Consider the following 23,950-nt stretch of genomic DNA (forward strand, 5'->3'; position numbering starts at 1 on the left):
AATACAGTATATGCTTTGTAGCCCACAGCAGAAAATGCCAACTGGCATAACAGCAGAGAACACACCCAATAATGAATCAACACGTATGTCTTCAGCAGACTTTCATGCTAGCCAGAGATTATGTATAATTCAGTGGAGGATTGCCCATATGTGGTGGCTGAGTAGATATAAATCAGCAAAACTAGTTTTTCAATTTTGTTATACAATCACTTTTAAGTTTTGGAGGGAAATGGTGTGTTTTCACAAACCTTATTTTCACTTGTAGTAATGGTCCATTTAACAGAAAGTTAGAGGATTTTTTGGCTTATTTTAATCAATGATCTACATAACAAAGCCTTATTCGAAATCAAGCCTTTGGGCCACTCTTCTTCCCTGCCTCACCCCATCCCCATTTTCCAACTTTTTGTAGAAAGTATCCCTTTAAGAAACATACTCTACTCCAGCTTCCCCCATCCCTATTTTATCGCTGGCTGGGCCTCTAGCAAATCAACAAGACAATCCACCCCCACTTCAAATATGTCCTCCTCTCCCACCATGCTTCCCGCTCCTATCAATTTCATATCTATGATGTCATCGGGGCTGAGTATGTGCTTATTTAGCTAACACCACTTTCTGCTCCCCAGGAGGTGGGGGTGTGTGTAAACTGTGAATCATGTAGCTTGGCTTCAGATTTTTCTTCTCCCCCACCAAGCTTAAAGCTACCACTGTCCATGTTTCAGTAAAGCTGCCTCTCCAACCCAGCCAAGGGGATACGCCTGCAACAGGTAGCTAGCTGTCTTTCACAGTTTAAAGAAAAGCGGGACCTGAAGACTGCAAAGGAAGAAATAGAGAAGAGAGTAAGAAAAGAAAAAGGAGAATGAAGGAGTTTGAGTCCACCTTAACTCAAATTCGCTGGCCCGCTCCATGTCAGCGCCCCTCCCTCCTTCCCTTCTTTTTTCCTCTCCCCTCTGATCTTATGCAATACACTTAGCACATATAGTACCACAAATGGTTGAGCTGAGGGAGGAAGGGAGGGAAAGGGGGAGGGAGGAGTAGAAGTAATAGGGATAGGGAGGGAAGGAAAGCTTTGGTAGTGGTGTCGTTGGAAAAGAGGGAGGGACGTAAAGCAATTCAAGTTCCAGGCCTCCTTCTCTATTCCTCCGCCCCGACGAGTAGTAACCATTGGTGGCGGGGTGGGCTCTGAGCTCTGTGATTGGGGCACAGTGGACGCCAGTCACCACCGGGGCTGGCAGAAGGGTACGTTGCAAAGAGCACGATATTGACCTACTAACACAGATCTCTGGCGGCGGCGGTGGCGGCGGCGGCGGCGCGGTGGTGGTTCCCCGCTGTAGCTGGCCGGTAGACCCCTCCCATCACTCCTCCTCTACCGCCACCCCCCCCATCCCCCGCGCCCCTCTCTCCCACCCCAGGAAGTGCTTCAACTGGCTTTCTCCTCTGTGTCGCGCTACCAGCCTGCGGGCCTGCCCCGGAGGTGGGAGCGAAGCCCCAGGCAAGCTACTTCTCTTCAGATCCTTTGATGCTCCCCTCACCCCCCTCGCCCCGCCACCTCCAGCACACACAGCAGTACCCAAGACTCACTCAACCCTGCCCAGCCTCTATCCTCATTTAGAGCTGAGGCTAGGAGTCGGGTGTTGTGTTCTCTGGTTCACTTGCGACTTTCCGGGAGATCTCTTCTCGTTTTTGTTGCGTTTTCTGCCCCTCCCACCACATTCTCCGAGCCGAGATGAAAATGAAAAAGGTAATTACACATGTTGTGTACTAATATTTCTAGGTTTTTGTTTTCATTTTGTCTTTGTGTCTCTCTGCATCTCCCTTCTGTCTCTCCACTCACTATCTTACCCCACCCACTCGTGTAATTTCGAAAAGTTGCTGTCACATCCAGAAGTGTGTATGTAAAAAATAGTGTTTATATTACATCTCTAGACGTGTGTATTTATTAATTATAAAAACTTTTGCTGATATGTTAATGTGGGAATCTCCACCTTAAAGTGACTATATTGTTTGCAACCCCCTTTCCCCAGCACGTAGACTTTGCTCCCTTTCTCTATCCTGCATTGCATAATATGACTATATTTAAGGAGAATTGATGTTTTGATAGAGAAAAGCACTAAGGCAGCTCTTCTGAGGTCAATTCATTTCCGAGCATGCAGCAAAAGGCTTTCTGACTCACGCCCCCACTCCCTCTTCTCCAGGGATGGAGGGAGATTAGGGGGTGGGGAAAAAGGAGAAGATGTGAGGGATTGAGTAACGCTAAAAATAATTGATTTGGTTGAGAAACGAGGTTTTAAAAGGGGGTGGTGGTGACGGCATTCAAAAATGCCTGTTCAACAATTGTTTCTGTGTCGGAGGTTAGTCCTTACCTATATATTCCTCGCTATTTATCGTAGGTATGTTTTAAAAGCCCGAAGGAAGATTTGTGAGGTTTGTTCTTTCATACATTGCATAATCTGCCCACTGTGAAATACTGGCAATGATTATGAGAATGGGTGTGTGTATGTGTATGCAATGATTTTGTAATTTTTGGTGCAGCGTCGGGGAATTAGTTTATTATAAATTACATCTATTTTCTATCTTAAATACTAAATAATTTAAGATCCAGAAAAATATACACATATACTAGTTGAATATTGGATTTGATTATAAGGAAGCTACATAATCTTATCGTTTGTCTCTAGGGTGTTATTTTGTAAATCTGGAAAAAAAGAATTGTGCCGGTTAAATTATTCCCTTCCATTATTGTTAACTCCCTTTTCCTCTCACTTTTGTGTAATTGGTTTTTCAGACGCTGCAAAACAGATCACCTAATAGTTCCTGGAAATGTTGCATTATGTAACCACAGAATTTGCTGGCAGAGGACACAGTAAGAGGGAGCTAATTACACGATTTTTATAATCTAGCTACAAAGAAACTAGGGCAATAAGCTTTAAAAAATGGCACGGTAGCAGTTTTTTTAAAGGATGTTTATAAATAGAAAAGTAGACAACTGGGTAAGACGTGAGTTAGTTCATGCTGCTGAATCGTCATATAGCCTAAAATGAAATTGTTTCTTCTATATTTAGCCCTAACTATCACAATTTAGCAATTGTGGCTTCACGGTGCTATTTCTGGTGTTTTCTCCAGGACTGTTAGCAAATAGACGTTCAGAGCCATTTGCTGAGTTTTAACTCCCTGTCTTCTGAGACATTTTGATGATTCTATATTTTTGACGGCATTTTTCCTAGATCAAGCCGACTTTCTTTAAAAAATAAAAAGACAGGGAAACTACAGCTCTCAGAAAACCTCCCCGAAGTTTAAGAATCATTTTCTCCTCTGGGAATTTGTAATTAGCAACAATGAAGTCACAAGTATTTCCTTCAGATTAGTTTTACCACTCCTACCCTCAGATGTGATTTGTAGGAGGTAGACGTAGGTCAGTAGTTTGTTTTATGTTGCATTTCCTGATTTCATTCAGAATAATATATCGAGGGTGTGTGTGTGTGTGTGTGTGTGTGTAATATATAGACCTTACATAACTTCTCCTGCTGAAAGCTCTTTGTCTCATTATTTTGGTTCTCTCTCTCTCTCTCTCTCTCTCTCTGTATATATATATATATATATATATGCATACTCACACATATTTGTACTACAACACACACACATTTGGTGTAAATTAGGTGTAGACAGACTTTTTGTATTAGAATTATTTTGAATTATTTTTTAATTTTCTAAATTAAATTTAATTTTAAAAATAATTAATTTTAAAAACTTAATTTTTCGTATTTTTGTAATTTTGATAAATGTATAATTTTATGAAAGCCTCTTTCTAGGAAATTAATTTCTACCTTAGTATCCTCAGTTAAGCTTCTCGTCCATCCATAGCAGCTTACACACTTGTTTAGGTTGAGGGGTGTCTGAGCTCTCAGTAGGAGGCCAAGAGAATGGCAGCTCCTCCTCCTGGTAGCAACTGCCAGTGGCCAGGCCCCAGTTTTCCTTTTTCTGCTGGCCCAACACCATCAGCAAGCACCTGGAGCAAATCCCCTCCTTACTAGGCCTTACCCCTCCAGACCTTTACTGGGTCTATGATGAGACTGTAGAAGTTACAAGTTGTGAGGAATGGTGGGAGAAATTGTCAGCATTGTCTGAGGTGGTAGCATGGTGGTAGGAGAGGAGGAGAAATGAAGAGGACTGGGGTTGGCCAGAGGTGGAGCTAAGGATAAGAGATAACTCTCTCTAGGCTGGGAGGAAAGGGGCACTGGATGGATGGCAATGACGGTTCTGCTCTCCTTTCTCCTCATCCTTTTCTTTGTTCTGGGTGGGGAGGGAGGAAGGAGGCGGAGCTGCTGCTGTGGGGCTGGGAGGAGTGTAGCAGTAAATCCTCAGAGACAAGGGGTAAAGAGTAGTTGGGTTATGTATAAATTGGGGTAATGGATGGGCATTTCAAATATAGTTTCTGTGAGAAAAGGGAATACAATGTGCCAGTTAGTGATAATGTGCTAATTGGCAGAGCTGAGGGATCTGGGAGAAGCAGAAATGTGTCCGTAGTCATGTAATGTGGTATATTAAAAAGCTGTTCATTAATATAGAGGAAAGAAAAGGAAGGGAAGAGGAAACCTCTAAGAATGGAAAACGGGTGGGGTGGAAGAGTAAAAGGAGGCATTCTGGGAGGGAGGAGGAAGAAAGAAAGGGAGTTTGTCATGTTGCAAATTGTTAAGCAATGCTCCCTCTTACTGTATTCTTTGTGTCTGCTGATTGGGAAACATCTTTACTCTAGGGGCAGAATTCGGTTTCAAAAATCAAATGAAAAGTGGAACACCCTCCCTTTATTGATACATCTACCCCCCAGAAATGATGATGGAGGAGAAATGTAAAATCAGCCCAGTTATAAATCAGCCCAACATCTCCTGTGGATAAACTGTGGTATTTTTTTTTTCCTTTAGAAAATATCCAATGGGCATGACTAGTAGTTGTCACGTGGGGTCATCAGAGTTCAAAGTAAAGGACAGGATCTTACTACACTGTTCTGATACTATCATTCCAGTAGATTTTCAAGACTATTTTTAGGGAATGACTTTTTAGAGATATGTTTTAAAACATTCTGTCTTCTTTGAATATGCATAAAGAGGAAACATTCTTTGCTGTCACTGGACAGAAAAGTTATTGTGGTCACATTTGCTTCATCACTTTTTAATATAATATAGCAAATTGGATGCAATATTTAGGTAGTATTTACTGTGCTTTTTTTCCTCAATTTTTAAGCTCTTGAGCAACTTTGGGACATTTAGTTCCAAGAAATTATTGCTAATGTTCAAAAATGCAAGCATTTTTCTTTTGATCCACATAATATTTGTTGCAACACAAACTCTCCATAGACTTTATTTAAAGACTCATAATTTAGTGAATTGAGTTATTTGGCCACAGATGTCTTAGCTTTCCAAAGACTGTATCATCTTTAATTTCTGGTTTATTCTTTTAATTTTTTTTTTAATCAGGATATGTGATGTCATCTGTGTAGTTTTCTCTTAGGGAGGGAACTCTCTAAGAATACCAGCTGGCAGATGCAACTTAGTCTTAAGAGTTTCCTGGGAGCAATGAGAAGTTAGGTGACATGCTTTGGGTCATACATTGACCAGTATCTTATCAGCAGGGATTTGAACACTGAATAGCCTTCTTTTTTCTTTTTTGACAGGCTGCCTCTTAAGTCTAAAAAAGACTGCCAGTAAGATTTTAGTAAGACTAACTTCCCAAGATTTCCTTTCACAGCCTTAGGCTGTTTCACTGATTACTTTTTAGTTATGGAGGTACCTTGGACTAGTGACAATAATAATGAACTTTAGATTTTACAAAGCCATTCATTTGCTCATAACAACTCTGAGCTAAGTAGGACAAGTATTAATTATCTCTATCTTGCAAATGAAAAAATTGAAGGAAGTGTCCATTAGTAAAGAATCCTCTATATAACAGGAATCTGAATTTGAAACCACCTGCCCCACCTCTTGGTTTCCTTTTCAGTTTGTGCCCATGGACTTGTGGAATATCATGCTTTCTTTTTTCTAGGAAAGCTATCTAGCCAACTATGGTAAAAAATTATGGTACAGGGGAAGGGTTTTTATTGTTAATATCGTTAAAATCTAGTATAGCCATATGAGGTAAACAGTGCAGATGCATATGTGTGTGTGATATGTATATATTTGTATACACACATATACTCACACAAAATCATATACATATAATGAAACTGAGTTTAATACCTCATCTCCAGTCTTTCAATTGCTATTATCCTTGTAATAGAAAAGTATTTTTAGTTCAGGTAAACTTACTCTCTTTTCATGTTGAATTTTAGTGAGGGCTGACTACAGTTTTGGAAAGAGTTTCCTTGTCTGGTTAGCTAGTATTGAAAGCTTATCTTTGTGAACTGCAATTATAAAATCACTATGATGCAACTACCTAAAAAATAAAAACCTTTGCTTGAGACTTCTTTCACATGTTGAGCAATGTGTCTGACTCACCACTTTAATAGATTCTTCTAGATGACCTTGCTGTGGTCATTACAGCCAACTATTAGATACATGATTAAGCATATGCAATGGAAAAGGTGTAGTCATATGGCCAAGGTTTTATTTTTATGACAGTTAGAATCATAACTATTTAAATATTTCAGTTGTAATCCAGATGGCACTGAGGCATTAAAGTTTACAGAACAAAAGAAAAAAAATAGAAATTGATGACTAAGAGCATATTTATATTTAGGATTTTATTCAAATTATAGAAAAGGTCATTGACAATTTCTTTTCTTGTTTTTTTAATGGCATGCTTGTATTTGCTGTCAATAGTACATTACTTGATATCTTGTTATTTTTCGAAATTTATTTTTGTTGAGAGATTAGCCTAATATTCTGAGAATGAACTTTAAACATAGGTATTACATCAGATTTTTATCATCTCTTTTCAATTATCTTTAGATTTCTCTGTGAATAATCTTCTTCTGCTACTTTTCATATGATTTGAATTTAAGATCAACATAATGCTGATAAAAAAAGTTTCACTGACATGCTAATATAGGTCATTTTTATTAAACTGTGCTTTGTATATTCTATTTCATTTGTTTATATGGCAGGTATAAAAGGATGATTGCCCCACATGTAATAAGTTAAATGGGATCTGTGGACTACTACCATATGTAAATTAACCAAATTCATCCTCCCACTTGGCTCACTGCTTTTGTTGTTGTTTAGACATGACCTCTTTTTGGAGTTTTCTTAGCAAAGATTTTGGAGTGGTTTGCCATTTTCTTCTCCAGCTCATTTGACAGATGAGAAAACTGAGGCAAATAGTGTTAAATGATTTGCTCAGGATCACACAGCTACAGAGTGTCTAGGCCGGATTTGAACTCTGGTCTTCCTGATTCCAGGTCCAGTGCTCTTCTAGAGAACTTCTCATTATTTCTTCACCCATGTCTTCAGTTTTTCTCTAACAGTATGACAAGAAACATCACTTTAGCTTTCTCTTTTATGCTGTATCAAGTGGATCCTCATGGATTTTTTAAGAAAAAAAGCACTCCATCCCTGACACCACAGGGAGAAACACAGTCAAACATTTCTCAATTGTCATTTCAAAACTACCAGTATAAACCAGTATAAAGCATTTCATATGCTTTTATGCCCTTAAACAGCACAGTCTCTATAATCTTTACAACATTTAGGCATTGGAAATAAAGGTTTCATTTACAAGCCTTTTAGCTCTCTTAAAATTGTATATTTGATCATTTTACCATTCTGGGATCCAAAGACCCTCAGTAAGCAGCCCTACAAATTATTGCCAAAGATAAACTTGTTTTATGGTTTTTTAAAAATTTATCCTCTTCACAGGAAAATTATAGTAAAAATCAGTGAAATCTACTATCCCTGTTACACTGAACCAGTGTGGAATAATATAAAGGAGCTTAGGGACATTAGTTTGCTGTTCTTACTTTCTCTTTAATCACTTTTTTCATATACATATATTTATATATATGTATATTCCCTATTTTATAAAACTCTTAGGTATACTCTGTCCTCCCAAATTATTCCTCCATCTGAGCCTTTTAAAACATACTACCTTTGATTTCTTGGTAGGTTTTGTTTTTGTTTTTTACTTTACACCACTCTTCAAACTATTTAAGTAATTGCTTTCAAGGTATGTATTGTCTATGCATTTACTTTTTTTTTTTTTTTTGGTGAGGCAGTTGGGGTTAAGTGACTTGCCTAGGGTCACACAGCTAGTAAGTGTCAAATGTCTGAGGTCAAATTTGAACTCAGGTCCTCCTGAATTCAGGGCCAGTGCTCTATCCACTGTGCCACCTAGCTGCCCCTATGCATTTACTTTTGCAACATTGTTTCCAAATTTTATTTTTGTAGTGAATTAAATTGTACTTGACTACTTTCATGTAAGTTTGTCATTTGAAAATTTCTTAAACTATAAAAATACTTTATAAAATTATATTTTGTCATCAATCCAAAGCATTCAAGTTTAAAAGCATTGCTCTATGTTGACTTTTTTTTTTTTAAACTTTTTGCAGGGGAATGAGGGTTAAGTGACCAGGGTCACACAGCTAGTAAGTGTCAAGTGTCTGAAGTCGGATTTGAACTCACTCAGGTCCTCCTGAATCCAGGGCCCATGCTTCATCTACTGCGCCACCTAGCTGTCCTCTCTATGCTAACTTTTTTTTTTTTGTTTTGGTTTTTGGGTGAGGCAATTAGGGTTAAGTGACTTGCCCAGGGTCACACAGATAGTAAGTGTCAAGTGTCTGAGGCCAGATTGGAACTCAGGTCCTCCTGACTCCAGGCCCAGTGCTCTTTCCACTGCGCCACCTAGCTGCCCTCTCTATGCTAACTTTTAAGCTAATTTATCAGATTCTCTTTTGTCAAAGATAAGAGAAAATAAAGCAAAAATTGAAATTCATTATTACATTGATCATATTTTTATATTTGTTAGTAGAAATAATTTGAATGACAGATTATTTCAATATTATACTATTTGACTTTAAATGTATATATAAGTTGAAATTTCTAAGAACTTCCAAGTTAGAAAAAATATACTTTCTGGAGTAAAAATGTACTTTGCTCAAGTAAGGCATGTAATGATACATAGATTGTTTAGAAAATGCTGTGAAACTGAAGTATTCCTGTACTGGATTTTCTTTTACTTAATTATGTATAGCTCATTTTTTGCCATATTTTCCCACACATTTCACTTCTATTGATAATTTTTATATAAATTAAAGAAACTACTAATGGATGAAGTTTTAAACTGTTTCCACAAATGTAGTGCATCAAAAATAAGCCATCATCTTCTTAGTAATGGTTATACAATTTAACTTCATTTCAGTTCACCTTGAAAAGTTTCATTTTTAACTTACTATTTTTCATAGAATCAGATTTAGCACCTTAGAGATCATTTGGTCCAAAAGCCTCATTTTATGTAGGCCATTGACTATTGGCAGCTTTGTTTACCCAAATGAAATCATATAGGTATGAAATAATTTAAAACAAAATTTCCATCATAAAGATAGATGACTAAAAATAATGAATAATGAAAATAATTGGGCAGTCTGCTAGTTTTCTATGATAGAGTAAATTTTTAAATATTTGAGAGGTAGAAACATTTTTAAAAAATAGTCTAGCCTGTGAAACGTTCCCTCTCTGCTATCAACAATTTTAGTTAAATACCATATTGCTGAAAATAGAGATCTGGAAATATAGATATGTGATTGTGAGCCGACACAAAAATGGGAGGGATAACATTTGGTGAGAGATAAGATTCAAAAAGATCTTGATGGACTAGAACAGGTGCATAAATCTAATAAAATTCAAAATAGCAGTGATAAATATAAAGTCTTACACGTGGGTTCAAAAAATCAATCTCACAAATACAAGATGTATGGGTGGAACATTGCTATTAGCAGATTGTCTAGGAAAAGATCTAGAGTTTTTACTGGTCTGAAGCTCAAAATTAGATGAATGAGATATAACAATAATGCCTTACATTTTCTTATCATCTTAACAATCGCGTGAGATCAAAGCTACAAGTATTGTTATCCCCTTTTTACAAATGAGAAAAGTAAAATTCAGACATATTAGGTGACTTACCCAGGTTCATGCAAGGTCTCAGAGGTGAGATTTGAAATCAGGTAATATCTGATATGTCATGCTATAAAACACTGTATAATTGTAATGACCAATCTTATCCCTAGAAAAGAGATGAAGAAATGAACTCCCCTCCTTTTCTTTTTTGGAGAGGTGGAAGAATATGAGTGAATACTGTTGCATGGTTCAGCTAGGTGGCACAGTGGATAGAGCACTGGCCGTGGAGTCAGGAGGACCTGAGTTCAAATCTGACCTCAGACACTTGACACTTACTAGCTGTGTGACCCTGGGCAAGTCACTTAACCCCAATTGCCTCACCAATAATAATAATAATAATAATGTTGCTTAAGCTTTAAGCTCTATTTTATTGTATAGTTTTGCATTCTTTGTTATAAGAAGTGTGTGTGTGTGTGTGTGTGTGTGTGTGTGTGTGTGATGTGCCACAGCTATATCTGCAAATGATTTTGATGTTACATTGATAAATTTGTGATTTCTAAAAATAAAAAAAAAAATGAAGTTGTTTGGAAATTGCTGGGCATCCACAAAGATACCTTTAGACACCTTCGCTTTTTTCCTCTTAGGGAGACTTACAACCCTTGTATATTCAGAATTTTTTTAATGTCAAAGTAAGATTTAATTTGCTAAAATTGTTCCACAAATATGACTGGCAGACACTGGTGCCTATCTTAAACCATATTTCAAAACCTTTATATCCTTTTTCTTTTTTGCTTATGGTGATTTTAAGAAAATTAATTCCTACTACTGTCATAATAGAAAATTTAAAAAAAAGAAAGAAAATGGAAAAACCCCTTCAAAATAAGCATAAATAGCCTAACATAATGAAGTCCCACATTGGACATGTCCAGTTAATTCTCATTCCTGATTTAAGTTCATCACCTCTGTGGGGTGGAGGTAGGTTGAGTGATGTATCCTCAGTTTATTTATAATTTATCAGAGTTCTAAAGTTGTCAAAGTTGTTTTTTCTCTCTAATGTCATTTTGTTCTCTTCACTTTGCATCACGTCACGTAGGTCTCAGTTTCTCTGAAACTGTCCATTTTGTCATTTTTATGACACAATAATATTCCATTACATTCATATAGCACATTTTTTGAGCCAATCCCCAATAGATGGCACCCCTTTATTTTCCCATTTTAGGCTACTATAAAAAAGCTGCTATCAATATTTTTGTATATATGGGTCCTTTCTTGATCTCATTTTAGTATAGGTCTACTTACTTCTATAGTTGCATCAAAGGGATCTTATAGGTTAGTAACTTTTGATGTAGTTTCAAATTGCTTTACAAAATGGCTCGACTAATTCATAGTTTTGCCAACAATATATCATTGTGTATGTTTTCTTGCAGCATCTCCATTCCAACATTTGTCATTTTCCTTATTTTTCATCTTTACTAATCCAATAGCAGAAATTCATTAATGAGAGTTTTCCATTATTCCTATGGTACTTTCCCTCACAAAAATTTAATTGATAAAATCCTACTTCTCCTTAGCTATACAAATTAATGCTATTTTAGAGTGTACTAAGAGAATCAATATCCAGCACTGGGGAGGCAACAAAATTAATATCTTCTACTTTAGTTTAAAAAAAAAAGAAAGAAAAAAGAAAAGGAAAGAAAAAGAATCTATAGCATTGCACTCAGTTGTGGCTCTACAATTTTAGGAAGAACATTGAGAAACGGAAAGTGTTCATGGAAGTGTAAGGAGTAGATGCCTTTTGCCACTATCTCCTCCTTAACTCTGGTCTCACATGATGAGGTGGTCCTTCTGCTTGCCAAGGCTAATCCCTTAACAACTTCATTCCATCCCATCCTCTACAACAGACTGCCTCCTCTATCATCCGATTGTCTCACTTACCTTCAATTTCTTCCTTTCTTGCCTGTTTACATACTACTTGTAAACATGTTCATGTCTCCTCCACCCTGAAAAATCACTCAGTTGTTCGATCTATACCTTTCTCCTCTCTTTAGCAACTAAACTTCTTGACAACATCTTCAATAGATGTTCCCTCATTCTCTCCCCTCACTCTCTTTTTAACTGCAGTCTGGCTTCAGGCCTCATTATTCAAATGAAAACTATTCTCTCCAAAGTTACTATGATCTCTTAAGTGTCACATCCAATGGCCTTTTTTTCCAATCCTCATCCTTCTTGGCCTCTGCAGCCTTTAACACTGTTGATCACTCTCTTCTTGATACTTTCTTCTCTATGGGTTTTTGTGACACTACTCTGTCTCTTAGTCTTTTTTGCTGATTTTTTCATCTAGGTCACATTGGGATCTTACTCTTTGCTGAACCTATTTCTCTTCTCCCTCTATATTATTTCACATAGTGATGTCATTAGCTCCCCTGAATTCATTATCCTAACCATTATGTTGATGATACTCAAATATACTTATATAGCCCTAACCTCTCTGTTACCCTCCAGTCTCTCATCTCCACCTGCCTCTTGGACATCCCAAACTTAATGTCCCATAAACGTCTTCAGCCCAACTCATTATCTTTTCCTCAAATCTCTCTCCCCACCCAGAAGTCTCTATTACTGACTAGGGGACTACTATTCTCCCAGTCCCCCAGGTTTACAATCTAGATGTTGTCTCCTTCTCCTCACTCTCAACCCTCTCCCCTCTCTCCTGCCCTACCATATTCAATCTGTTGGCAAAGCCTGTCAATTTTACCTTCATAAAATCTCTTACATATGCCCTTTTCTCTCCTGCCACTGCCCCCACTCCACTAAGACCATCACTTATTTCTTGGATTACTGAAATAGCCTGCCAGTTGGTCTATCTGCCATAATTCTCCCCACTGCAGTCCATCTTTTACTCCAAGTGATTTTCCTAAGGTGCAGGTCTGGCTTTGTCACCGCCTACACAGTAAACTCCAGTAGCTCCCTATCACCTCCAGAATCAAATAGAAAAGCTTCTATTTAGTGTTCGGATCCCCTTTTAACCTTCTCTCCACCTTTCCAGACTTCTTATAACTTTTATCCCCCATTGAACCTTCAATCCAGCAACACTGGCCTTCTTACTGTTCCTCACACAAGACATATCACCTAACTCTGGGCATTTTCACTGATGGTCTCATTCATGGAATGTTTTCCTCTTCATAGCTGTCTCCTGGCTTTCCCTGGCTTCCTTCAAAACCCAGCTAAAATCTCACCTTCCATAGGAAGTCTTTCCTGATCCCTCTTAATTCTAGTGCATTCTTTCTGTTGATTAATTTATCCTTTATTTGTCTTGTTTGCACATATTTATTTTTATGCTATTTCCTCTATTACAGATTATGAATTTCTTTTGCCTTTTGTTTTATCTATCCCTAGAATTTAGCACATTGTATGTAACTAATATATGTTTGACTAATTTTGTGATCCTGCTATTTGAGACTTGGTTGAAGGAAGTAGGGATGTTTAATCTAGAGAAGAAAAATTGAAGGAGGTAGTAGGGGACCTGATAGTTGTTTCCATTTATTTAAAGGGTTGTCAAATGGAAGAGGGATTAAAATTATTTTACTTGGCCCCAGAAAGTATGATGGAAATTATAGAGAGGAAGATTCAGGCTTTAGGTAAGGAAAAAAAAATCCTAATAATTAGAGCTATCTCAAATAAGAATGGAATGCTTTCTACAATGAGTAGAGGTTATATTTCACTGAAGGTCTTCAAAGAAAGACAAGATGACCATTTGGTATGTTGTGGGGGAGATTTTTATTCAGATGTGCATTGTACAAGATAGCCTCAAATATTGCTTCCAACTCTGAGATGAATAGGAATATATTGTTGTTAAGTTGTTTTCATTTGGGTCCAATTAATTCTTCATGACCACATTTGGGATTTTCTTGGCAAAGATACTGCAGTGATTTGCCATTTTCTTCTCCAGTTTATTTTACAGATGAGGAACCTGAGGCAAACAGGATTAAGTGACTACCTAAGGTCACATTTCTAGTTAATGTCTAAGGCCAGATTTGAACTCTGAGAGATGAGTCTTCCAGACTCCAGGTCCTGCACTGCCTAGCTGCCTAATTAGGAACATAAGTAGAAAGTTAAATTTCAGTGATGCTGCTTCTTAAAGATAAGCATGGCTTAAAGTAAAGATTTGTGCTTATTCACTATTTTAGTGACTTGTCTAGATTTTTAGAAATAGGTGAAAAATTAGCTTCATTAAATTCCTTTCACTCTTAAATAATCAAAACAATTCACATTACAGCCATCCCTTCCACATTGCAGGGATTAGGGGTGAGGTATGTTCCTATCCCCAACCCCACCCCCCAAGCCTCCATGATCAGGAAAATTGCATAAAATTTTTTGATACCAGATATACCAGAGAAGATATCTGAATTTTTTCTTTCTCTTTTATGGGTTATTTACAGTACCTTATTATAAAAATTGGGTAAAATATTTGGCCATGGGCTCTGTGTCATCTGCCAGCCTTTGCATGTTCTCTTCAGCTTCCTCAAAATGCCCCCCAAATTTTTATTTAATTTCTTATGCCAATCCGTGTTATATCAAAACCGTGATAGAGAAAATTGTTATGTGGAAGGGGATAACTTTAATATCATGTTTATGTCTACTATAAAAACACTTTTTATACATAATATCCCATTTGATGCTACGAGATATGTGTTGCAATGCTTGACAATTCAACAATTTACAGATGAGGTGAGAAAACTCAGAGTCAGAAATGTTAAATATCTTGTGCAAGTTTACTCTTCTAGTAAATGGTAGAGCTATAACTTGTATTCAGGTTTTCTGACTGCAAGGTTAATTTTTCCCCCACTACCATAAGAAAGTATAAAGTGGGCAGCTAGGTGGTGCAGTGGATAGAGCACTGGCCCTGGAGTCAGGAGTACCTGAGTTCAAATCCAGCTTCAGACACTTATCACTTACTAGCTGTGTTACCCTGGGCAAGTCACTTAACCCCAACTGCCCTGAAAAAAAAAAGAAAGTATAAAGTAACTCATGCCTGCATAATTTAATGCTTTTAAGAAAAGTATTCTATGGCAAATAGGAAAAAAGAGGAAATATGAAAACATAAAGTAAAATTCGAGTGTATCATGATATTTTCTTGGTGTATTTGGAAAATTAGATACAGGATTCATAACCTTTCTGGGCTTGAGTTTCATGGCATTGAGATGCGGGGGGGGGGGGTGGACTGGAGAGGGCCAAATTTTTAAGGTACAATGATTAACTAAAGTTGGTAATGAAGTTAATAGTACAAAGTACAATACCATCATTAATAACATCATTGTATTGGCATTTGGTGCTATTAATATCATTTACCAAAAAGAAACTTAAGTAGTGACTAATGTAGAACAGAAATCACTTTTGTTTTTAAAATACTTTATGAGGAAGTGATAAAGTAGTTGTAAAATTAATCATAAGGGAAAATATTTGAGTTCGAAATGTGGTCTGAGGAATCAGGATAATTCTTCCTGATGACCCCATCAATTGTTACCAAAGTGAAATTGTCTTTATCAAAGACATTTCAGATAGGATATAATAATTCTTTTGGGTTGTCCTGTGGAGAAATCTGTTGAAAGATCAGCTTGTGCTGTCTTGGAATCACTGAAATCTTAGATATACTTAGGCAAACTGAAAAATTATTTAAAATATGGTACTAGTCATAGTTCACCAAGCTTGTTTTCATAGCTTTTGATAATACTTTATATGGAACATTCAATAAATGTAAGACTAATTAGGTCTAATGAGGCCAAATTCCACCATTGTTCTACATTCAAGATTATAGCTAATTTCTACATTCTAAAATCTACATTCAAGTTTATAGATAATTTCAGCGGGGTTTTTAAAAGGTGGCATATTGACCACCATTATCAATAGGTACAAGCATAGTTAATTTTGACCTCTCTGTATTATTTTAAATGCAAACAGCCAGGAAAGAGAAATATTCAGATGAAATTTGAAAATAAATAAGTTATGGGGCAGCTAGGTGGCGCAGTGGATAGAGCACTGACCCTGGAGTCAGGAGTACCTGAGTTCAAATCCGGCCTCAGACACTTAACACTTACTAGCTGTGTGACCCTGGGCAAATCACTTAACCCCAATTGCCTCACTTTAAAAAAAAAAGTTATTATGAGATTTTTTTCTTAATACATCAACTGTTCCCAAAGTATAAATAAGTAAGGTACTTTATGAAGTTTATATGAAACAGTATAGGTGGTGTTGTAGTGACTGCAGATTATGCAAGTTAAAAAAATCATTTTCATTATTCATAGTATCATTCTTCACTCGAAGAAAAGAATATATCTCAATAATAAGTATAATACATGAAAATTATTTCATATGAATGTGGAGAACACAATTGCAATGACACCTTGGTAGTAATATGGTATGATAGCACCAAGAAAAATCCAGTTATATTAAACCAGTCCTGGGAAGGGGAATAATGAGTTGAGGTCTGTGTTAGACATTAGGATAAAAGAAGAGAACAATACATATTATGCAGAAATATATGCATATGGTTTTAAATTATAATATAACAGGGAACAATAGTTTTGGGTATGAAAACCATCATTATTATGAAAGAATATTTTGAATATTATACACTAAAGTTGTTTTCTGCATAATGTAGAAGTAACCCTGATTTCTGGAAGATGCTACCAAGCTTGAAAGCATTGTTTGTGAAGATCATCTTAAAATCAAGGGACTTAGCATGAGCATGTAAGCTACCCTAGATGAAAGGAACTGCTAAAGCATGGATCATAGCCACAGTGATAAAAGCATAGAATTCTTTTTGACATATGACATTAATAAATGTTTATTCACATAAAAGCCAGTGTGTCCTTGTGTTGTTTGTGCGTTATTGTGCTTTATAAAAGTTGAAGTGAGATTTGGAAAACTATATAGAAAACATTTGAAATATGGACAAATTAATCAGGAAAATGAAGATTTTAGCCAGGATCCACTACATAGGTTGCAGAAGGGGTGAGGTAACTATGCTTGGTTAGAGATTCTTAACTTTTTTTGTTTTGTAAAACCCTTTGGGCTGTATGGTGAAGACTACTGACCCCTTCCCAGAGTAGTGTGTTTGAATGAATAAAATAAAGTACAAAGGAATATAAATTATGTTAAAATAGTTATCAGAATATTTTTTTAAATGTATTGACCCAAAGTTAAGAACCCCTGAACTTAGAAGAAATATTGTTAGAAACAATGAAGGGAAATGTAAGCAGAAAGGTAAGGTGGATTGAGGTTTGTTTACACTGTGCCTCCCCTTTTCCCACGATATCTCTTTTTGAGCTGGTCAGTTGAAGAATCAAATCATAAAGATATTTGACCAATGTAAAAAGTATAGGAATACCAGGGTGAATAATTGAAATAAACAATATAAACCTCTATACCATCAGTGTAAGAATTGGAAAGTAAAATTAAGTGGAAAGAGATAATCAAAATGGAAGAACATATAAAATTGATGAAAGGAAAAGGAGTTGTTTATAGAGATAGAGCAGTTGAGAAAAGGAAAAGATTATGTTTTTAATTGTAGTTCAGGAGACAGAAATGAAAAGTTGAGGTAATTTATCTTTATACCTATGTAACTGTGGTAATACAGACCTGTATCAGCCATGTAACATTGGCAAAACCTTTTAACAGGTAAGAGTTATACATTAGGCAGGGAAAATATTTGTTCATGTTGTGAAAAGAACAAATCTGAACAGAAAACAATGAAAATTAACATTGTTTTCCTAAATGGTAGATTTTTTAAAAATTTTTCTAAGGTGTTATGGTCTACTATGTGCTAATCTTCTGGCTTTATTTTCCATGAGATTATATTATCAAAGACATAGTAATATGGTAGTAACTAATCATGGATTTCATTGAATTGTGATTAGCTATTCTTTTGACTATGGTAGGGTTTTTATGACAAATTGGCATTGTTTTATGGAATTGAACATAACTTGAAACCTTATTTTTCATAACCCATTTTAATTGTTATTACATCCCTTTTTCTATACCTTCTATAAAAGACAAACTGGCAGAATGCTTTAAGATTTTCACAGCCAAGTTAAAAGTTAAAATAATAAATTAAAATTAATTTTTTAGTTAGTATAAAACTGTACGATAGTGACAAACGCTAAAATCTTTAATTTTTATGTAAGCAGGATCAGGTGTCAATTCTGAGTGGAGAGTCATGTTTGAGCAGCTGCTTTATTGAGTAATCCTTACAAAAATATGAATATACAATTAGGCATTGAGAAGAATGTCTAGAAAATGACTAGTCTAGGGGAAGAAAGTCAAGATTTTCTTAAGGGAACAAAATGTTTGTTTGGATTCAGTGTCTAATATCAAGCAACTTGTTTAGCCAAATTCAGATCTTAAGTATTTCATTTATAGAATAGGATATTTTGAAGATGAAAAGGTCCTTTGGGATCATCAAAGCCATCCCTATCAGTTGAAATTCTAGAAGCTCAGAGGGGTGAAGTGATGAAATGAAATTTACTTTTCTTATTTCTTTTTGTTTTGTACTTGAATTTTTTCATGTGCCTTCAATTCAAAATTTTTTACTAAGAAAAAATTTTTTCTAGCATTGACTCATTATTATACATTTCATGTTAGTTTAATGAACATAAAAAGTTTATTTTAGTCCTAAACTACTATTAAAATGTAGCCCATTATGACAGCAATATTTAAGAGTTTGAAAAAAGCTTATCATATTTATAAGTAAAGTGTTGCTCAATTAATTTTAAGTGAACTAGAAATATAAAACATTTTTAATTGTCTTGCACAGATACTTTCAAAAGAGTTGCCAATCTTTTGAAAGGCAGACTATTTTCTCCTTGCTGCTGAACGAGATTAGTCACATGTTGGAACAAGCTAAGTTATTAGGCCAAAGTTTCATTCAAATGAGATTATGGAAAGTTTCATGCCCACATTGTAATCAGGGGTTTTAAAAAAATTCATTTTTATATGAATCTTTTAAAAATTGTTTCAGGAATTCAAACTTCAATTTATATATGTTGTTGCAAAAAATTGGAGCCAGGTCATTTGAAGTTGCAGAAGCAGTGTCGTGTAGGATAATTGAGTTTGGAGCAAAAGAGAGCTGGGTTCAAATTTCCCCATAGACTTTTTTTTTTTTTTTAGTGAGGCAATTGGGGTTAAGCGACTTGCCCAGGGTCACACAGCTAGTAAGTGTTAAGTGCCTGAGGCCGGATTTGAACTCAGGTCCTCCTGAATCCAGGGCCGGTGCTCTATCCACTGCGCCACTTAGCTGCCCCCCCCCCCATAGACTTTTACTAGGTATTTGGCCCTGGACGGATCACTTTGCTTCTATGTCTCAAGCAAGTCCATAGGAGTTAATTTAAGTAATTGGCAGGTTACAGGATTATATGTCTTTTACTAAGAGACAGTTTGCATTATTATACTCTTATGATGGCTCATACTAGGAGGTGCCTTCAATTATTTCCCCTTTCTTGAAGTCAAATGAACTTCTGCCATAATTATTTTTATAAGATCTATATTAAGTAGTATGAATATTATCTAAAATGATTTAAAAGTAGCATAGCATGTAAGTGGCAGTTTGTCAAAAACAAAAACTAGAGATGTTTAACAATAACTAAAGATGTGGTTTTTTTTATTTATCTATTGCAGATCACTTAGAAGACTTCTATATTTAGCAAGAAGAGCGTATGTGTTCTTATCTTTTGCAATATGAAATAAAAAGAGGAATGCTGATGGATATAAAATCACAATTTTTGAACAATTGTGGTTTGAGAAATACTGGAGATATAATTTGCCCTGCAACACAAGGGAAAAAAAAAAGATTTAGCTAAAGTTATTTCTGATGCAGCTAAGAAAAATGCAGACCATTAAAAAGGAGCAGGCACTTGTTGATACAAGTAGAAATGTGGACAAAATGATAGTGCTTAACTCTGCTCTAGCTGAAGTGTCCGAAGACTTGAATACAAATGAAGATCTATTACTTAATGAAGGAGTTGGTGGAAAAAACAAATCTTCAGCTTGCCGGAGAAAACGGGAATTCATTCCAGATGAAAAAAAAGATGCTATGTATTGGGAAAAAAGACGAAAGAATAATGAAGCTGCCAAAAGGTCTCGTGAGAAACGTCGGCTCAATGACCTGGTTTTGGAAAACAAACTAATTGCATTGGGAGAAGAGAATGCTTCTTTAAAAGCAGAACTGCTGTCACTAAAATTAAAATTTGGTTTAATTAGTTCTACAGTATATGCTCAGGAGATACAGAAACTCAGTAATTCCACAGCTGTGTATTTCCAAGACTATCAAACAACCAGATCAAACATTAGCTCATTTGTGGATGAACATGAAACTTCTATAGTTGGAAGTAGTTGCATTTCTGTCATTAAACACTCTCCTCAAAGCTCTTTGTCTGATGTCTCAGAGGTGTCATCAATAGAACAGTCTCAGGAGAGTCCTATTCAGAACAATTGCAGGAGTCCTCAGAATAAGTTCCAAGATGTAAAACAGGAACCTATGGAATTAGAGTCACGAGATGATAGAGGTTCTTATACAACATCCATTTATCAAAACTACATAGGAAACACCTTCACTGGTTATTCTCACTCACCTCCTCTCTTGCAAGTCAATCGATCCTCAAGTAATTCACCAAGAACATCAGAAACTGATGATGGTGTGGTAGGCAAGTCATCTGATGGAGAAGATGAGCAACAAGTTCCCAAAGGCCCAATCCATTCCCCGGTTGAACTTAAAAGCATACATGCAACAGTTGTTAAAGTTCCAGAAGTGAATGCTGCACTACCACATAAGCTTCGGATTAAAGCCAAAGCAATGCAAATAAAAGTGGAAACGTTAGATCATGAATTTGATGCCACACAGAAACTCTCCTCACCTATTGATATGTCATCAAAGAAACATTTTGAACTTGAAAAGCATGATACACAAAATTTGGTACATTCTTCCCTTACTCCTTTCTCCGTGCAAGTGACTAACATCCAAGATTGGTCACTAAAACCAGAACATTGGCATCCAAAAGAACTCAATGGCAAAATTCAGAATAGTTGCAAAACTGGAGTTATTGAAATTAAAGACAGTGTCTACAATGTCTCTGACTCAGAGAACTTGTATTTAAAACAAGGAATAGCAAACTTATCAGCAGAAGTTGCTTCACTTAAAAGACTTATAACTACACAACAAATTTCTGCTTCAGACTCTGCATAAGTTACTACTGAATTTTTGTTTTAAAGATGTCATTTGCAGTGAACATGTTTTGTGTTATGCTGAGTTTTCACTGGACTTGTGAGGTCATTTCACTGTAATGTTCACATGTTGTCTGATAGGTGTCTTTTAGTGCACAAATTATTATGAAGATTAGATTGTGTTATGATCACTATGCCTTGTGTATAGTCAAGTAGCCTGTGCAAAGGCTAAACATAGTACATTATTTTTTGTTGTTCAGTTATTAAATGTGCAAGTTACCACTTACAATAAAGTATTGGTGACAAAAATGAAATTTTACTCCAGTAAAGCCAATTCAGTGAAAAAGGCAATGGTTCTGTTAAATGATAGAATAATTACACATTTAATATTTTACATATTCCTTTGAATTTTATCTCTTAACCAAGATAAATTTGTACTATAAGTTTTCCAAGGAATTTGTTTTGATTTTCCTTGAATTTGGCTGATTATAACTCTTAAATAGAAAAAAAAAATCAAACCCTAGAGAAGATTCCATAAATGCTTCTCATGATTAGTTTTTTTTTCTTTTAAAACAAACTTTTTCATTACACATCAGTTTGTTTTTGTTTTTGTTTTTGTTTTTTAAAGAAAGGCCCAAGTTGATTATCAGCAGCCTTGCCAGAGTCATCTCTTTTAAGCGTGTACATAGATGCAGTTAATTGAATCAGTGACTTGGCTTACTATATGGCTATGAGTGATAAGAAAATGGATAAAGAGAAAATATTTATGTAATTTTCTTTCATTGTAACCCATGAAATTCTGGCAGATGACTATCTGGGGAAATTAGCTCTTTAGTAATAAAATAAAACGCCAAAATATACCTGTATTTTTAACTTGCATACTACTTTTATATACTTTACAAAATTTCAAAGTACACATTAATTCCTTTTTTGTTCATACAAAAGTGTTTGACTTAATCAACTTACAGCAAAATGAGTGACAAAATATTTCTTTTTTAAAATACAGAATATACATAGCCGATATATTATTTCAGAGTCAATTTAGGAAATGCTTGTTTCATGAAATGTACAGCATTGGCCATGGCACCAGTCAAGGGAAAGTTAATGAGAAGTTCACTATTTCTGATTATTTATTATCTGAAATGTAAAGTTCATTATGTATTACAAATTGTTGGATTCCATTTATAATATTTCTAAGATATAGAGTTTAAGCACATTTTGCATAGTGATTTATAAGAATACTTTGTGGCTTTTATTTAATAGCCCTGTCTTCAGTTTTATATAAAACTGAAATATGTAAGGTACCAAAGAAAGCCTAACCATTCAATCAGTCACTAAACATTTATTAAGTGCCTACTCTGTGCTAAGCAGTGGGGATACAAAAAGAGGCAAAAGACAGACTCTACTCTTAAGGAGCCTACAATCTAACTGTATTGGAAAATAGAGCAACATTATTCAGGTGATGTTCTGTTGCATTAAACTAACCTAATATTTTACAGGGATAGGTGCCAATAGCCACTTAATGACTAATGCATTATTACTTTTAGGTTCACAAAGCTCTTAACAGACATTATCTTATTTGATCCTCATAACAACTGTGTGAAGTAAGCGATTATTTTTATCCTCATTTTATGGATGATAAACTGAGGCTGATAGTGACTTGACCAGGTCATATATCTAGTAAGTATCTGAATCAGTATTTGAACTGGGTCTTCCTGTTGCAGATCCAGTACTTGATTCACTGCTTTTCATTTTAAGAGTCACTTAGGAGTAGTGAACCACATTTTATTCTAGATAATCACAAATAGATCCAGAGTTTCTTCTTTCCTTTGCTTCCATAAAGATCTCACTGTTAGTGCCAGCATAGGTCTGCATTTTCAGAGTCCAGTCCAAGTTAGTCAGGACTATTAAAGTCATATAAGAAATATTTCCTTTGGAAAACAGTATGGATTATATATCAAGCTTTAAAGTAATATTTGGGGCAGCTAGGTGGCGCAGTGGATAAAGCCCCAGCCCTGGAGTCAGGAGTACCTGGGTTCAAATCCAGCCTCAGACACTTAACACTTATTAGCTGTGTGACCTTGGGCAAGTCACTTAACCCCAATTGCCTCACCAAAAAAAAAAAAAAAAGTAAAAAATAAAATAAAGTAATGTTCAAAAAGCAGATCAGTGCTGGTAACCTATATGGGGTAAAATGTCACTAAAAATAAAAAAAAAAATAAGAGTTCCAACCAACCATGTCTTATTCTTTGTATCCCCTAAAATATTTTACATATAGAAGGTACTCAACAAATATTGGTTAAATTAATGAATAAAAAAAGTAAATTAATGAATGATCACAGAGGAATTTAGTTAGGTGAAAATGGTGAGTAAATTTTGAAGGAAATAATTGAGGCTAAGGAGAAATGGTTGGTGAATATTAAATTATAGATGAAAGGAAAAATAAATAATTTGAAGATAAAAAATACTGACTAGCAAATGAGAGATGAGAGACTTCAATTGTAGTCAGAGAAATTAGAAATCAATTATATTTCCAAGCAAAGTTGAATTATCCATTTTAACTTTTGACTGATTTTAACAATTTGATGTTTAAATTTCAACAATTTCATTTTCCTTTGCCCATTGTTGACAGTAAATAATGATATGATCAAAGTTTACCAGGGGAAGGGGAAAAGGTCCTTGGAATTGAATATTCAATAATG

At 35.6% G+C, this 23,950-nt stretch overlaps 1 protein-coding gene across 3 annotated transcripts; it reads left to right on the forward strand.

Annotated features, from left to right (window-relative positions):
- Nucleotides 1-1,304: 1,304 nt before the first annotated feature.
- Nucleotides 1,305-23,328, forward strand: NFIL3 (nuclear factor, interleukin 3 regulated). 3 transcript variants are annotated; one of them, XM_043979865.1, is made up of 3 exons: nt 1,305-1,738; nt 2,783-2,860; nt 19,707-23,328. In XM_043979865.1, the coding sequence occupies exon 3, from the start codon at nt 19,900-19,902 to the stop codon at nt 21,268-21,270; it is 1,371 nt and encodes a 456-aa protein (XP_043835800.1). In that variant the 5' UTR covers nt 1,305-1,738; nt 2,783-2,860; nt 19,707-19,899; the 3' UTR covers nt 21,271-23,328. The 3 variants fall into 3 exon arrangements, with proteins under 3 accessions (XP_043835800.1, XP_043835798.1, XP_043835801.1); XM_043979863.1 differs by lacking the exon at nt 2,783-2,860; XM_043979866.1 differs by lacking the exons at nt 1,305-1,738; nt 2,783-2,860 and adding an exon at nt 2,302-2,348.
- Nucleotides 23,329-23,950: the final 622 nt, after the last annotated feature.

Source organism: Dromiciops gliroides, chromosome 1 (genome assembly GCF_019393635.1).
Source record: "Dromiciops gliroides isolate mDroGli1 chromosome 1, mDroGli1.pri, whole genome shotgun sequence".
Classification (NCBI taxonomy): domain Eukaryota; kingdom Metazoa; phylum Chordata; class Mammalia; order Microbiotheria; family Microbiotheriidae; genus Dromiciops; species Dromiciops gliroides.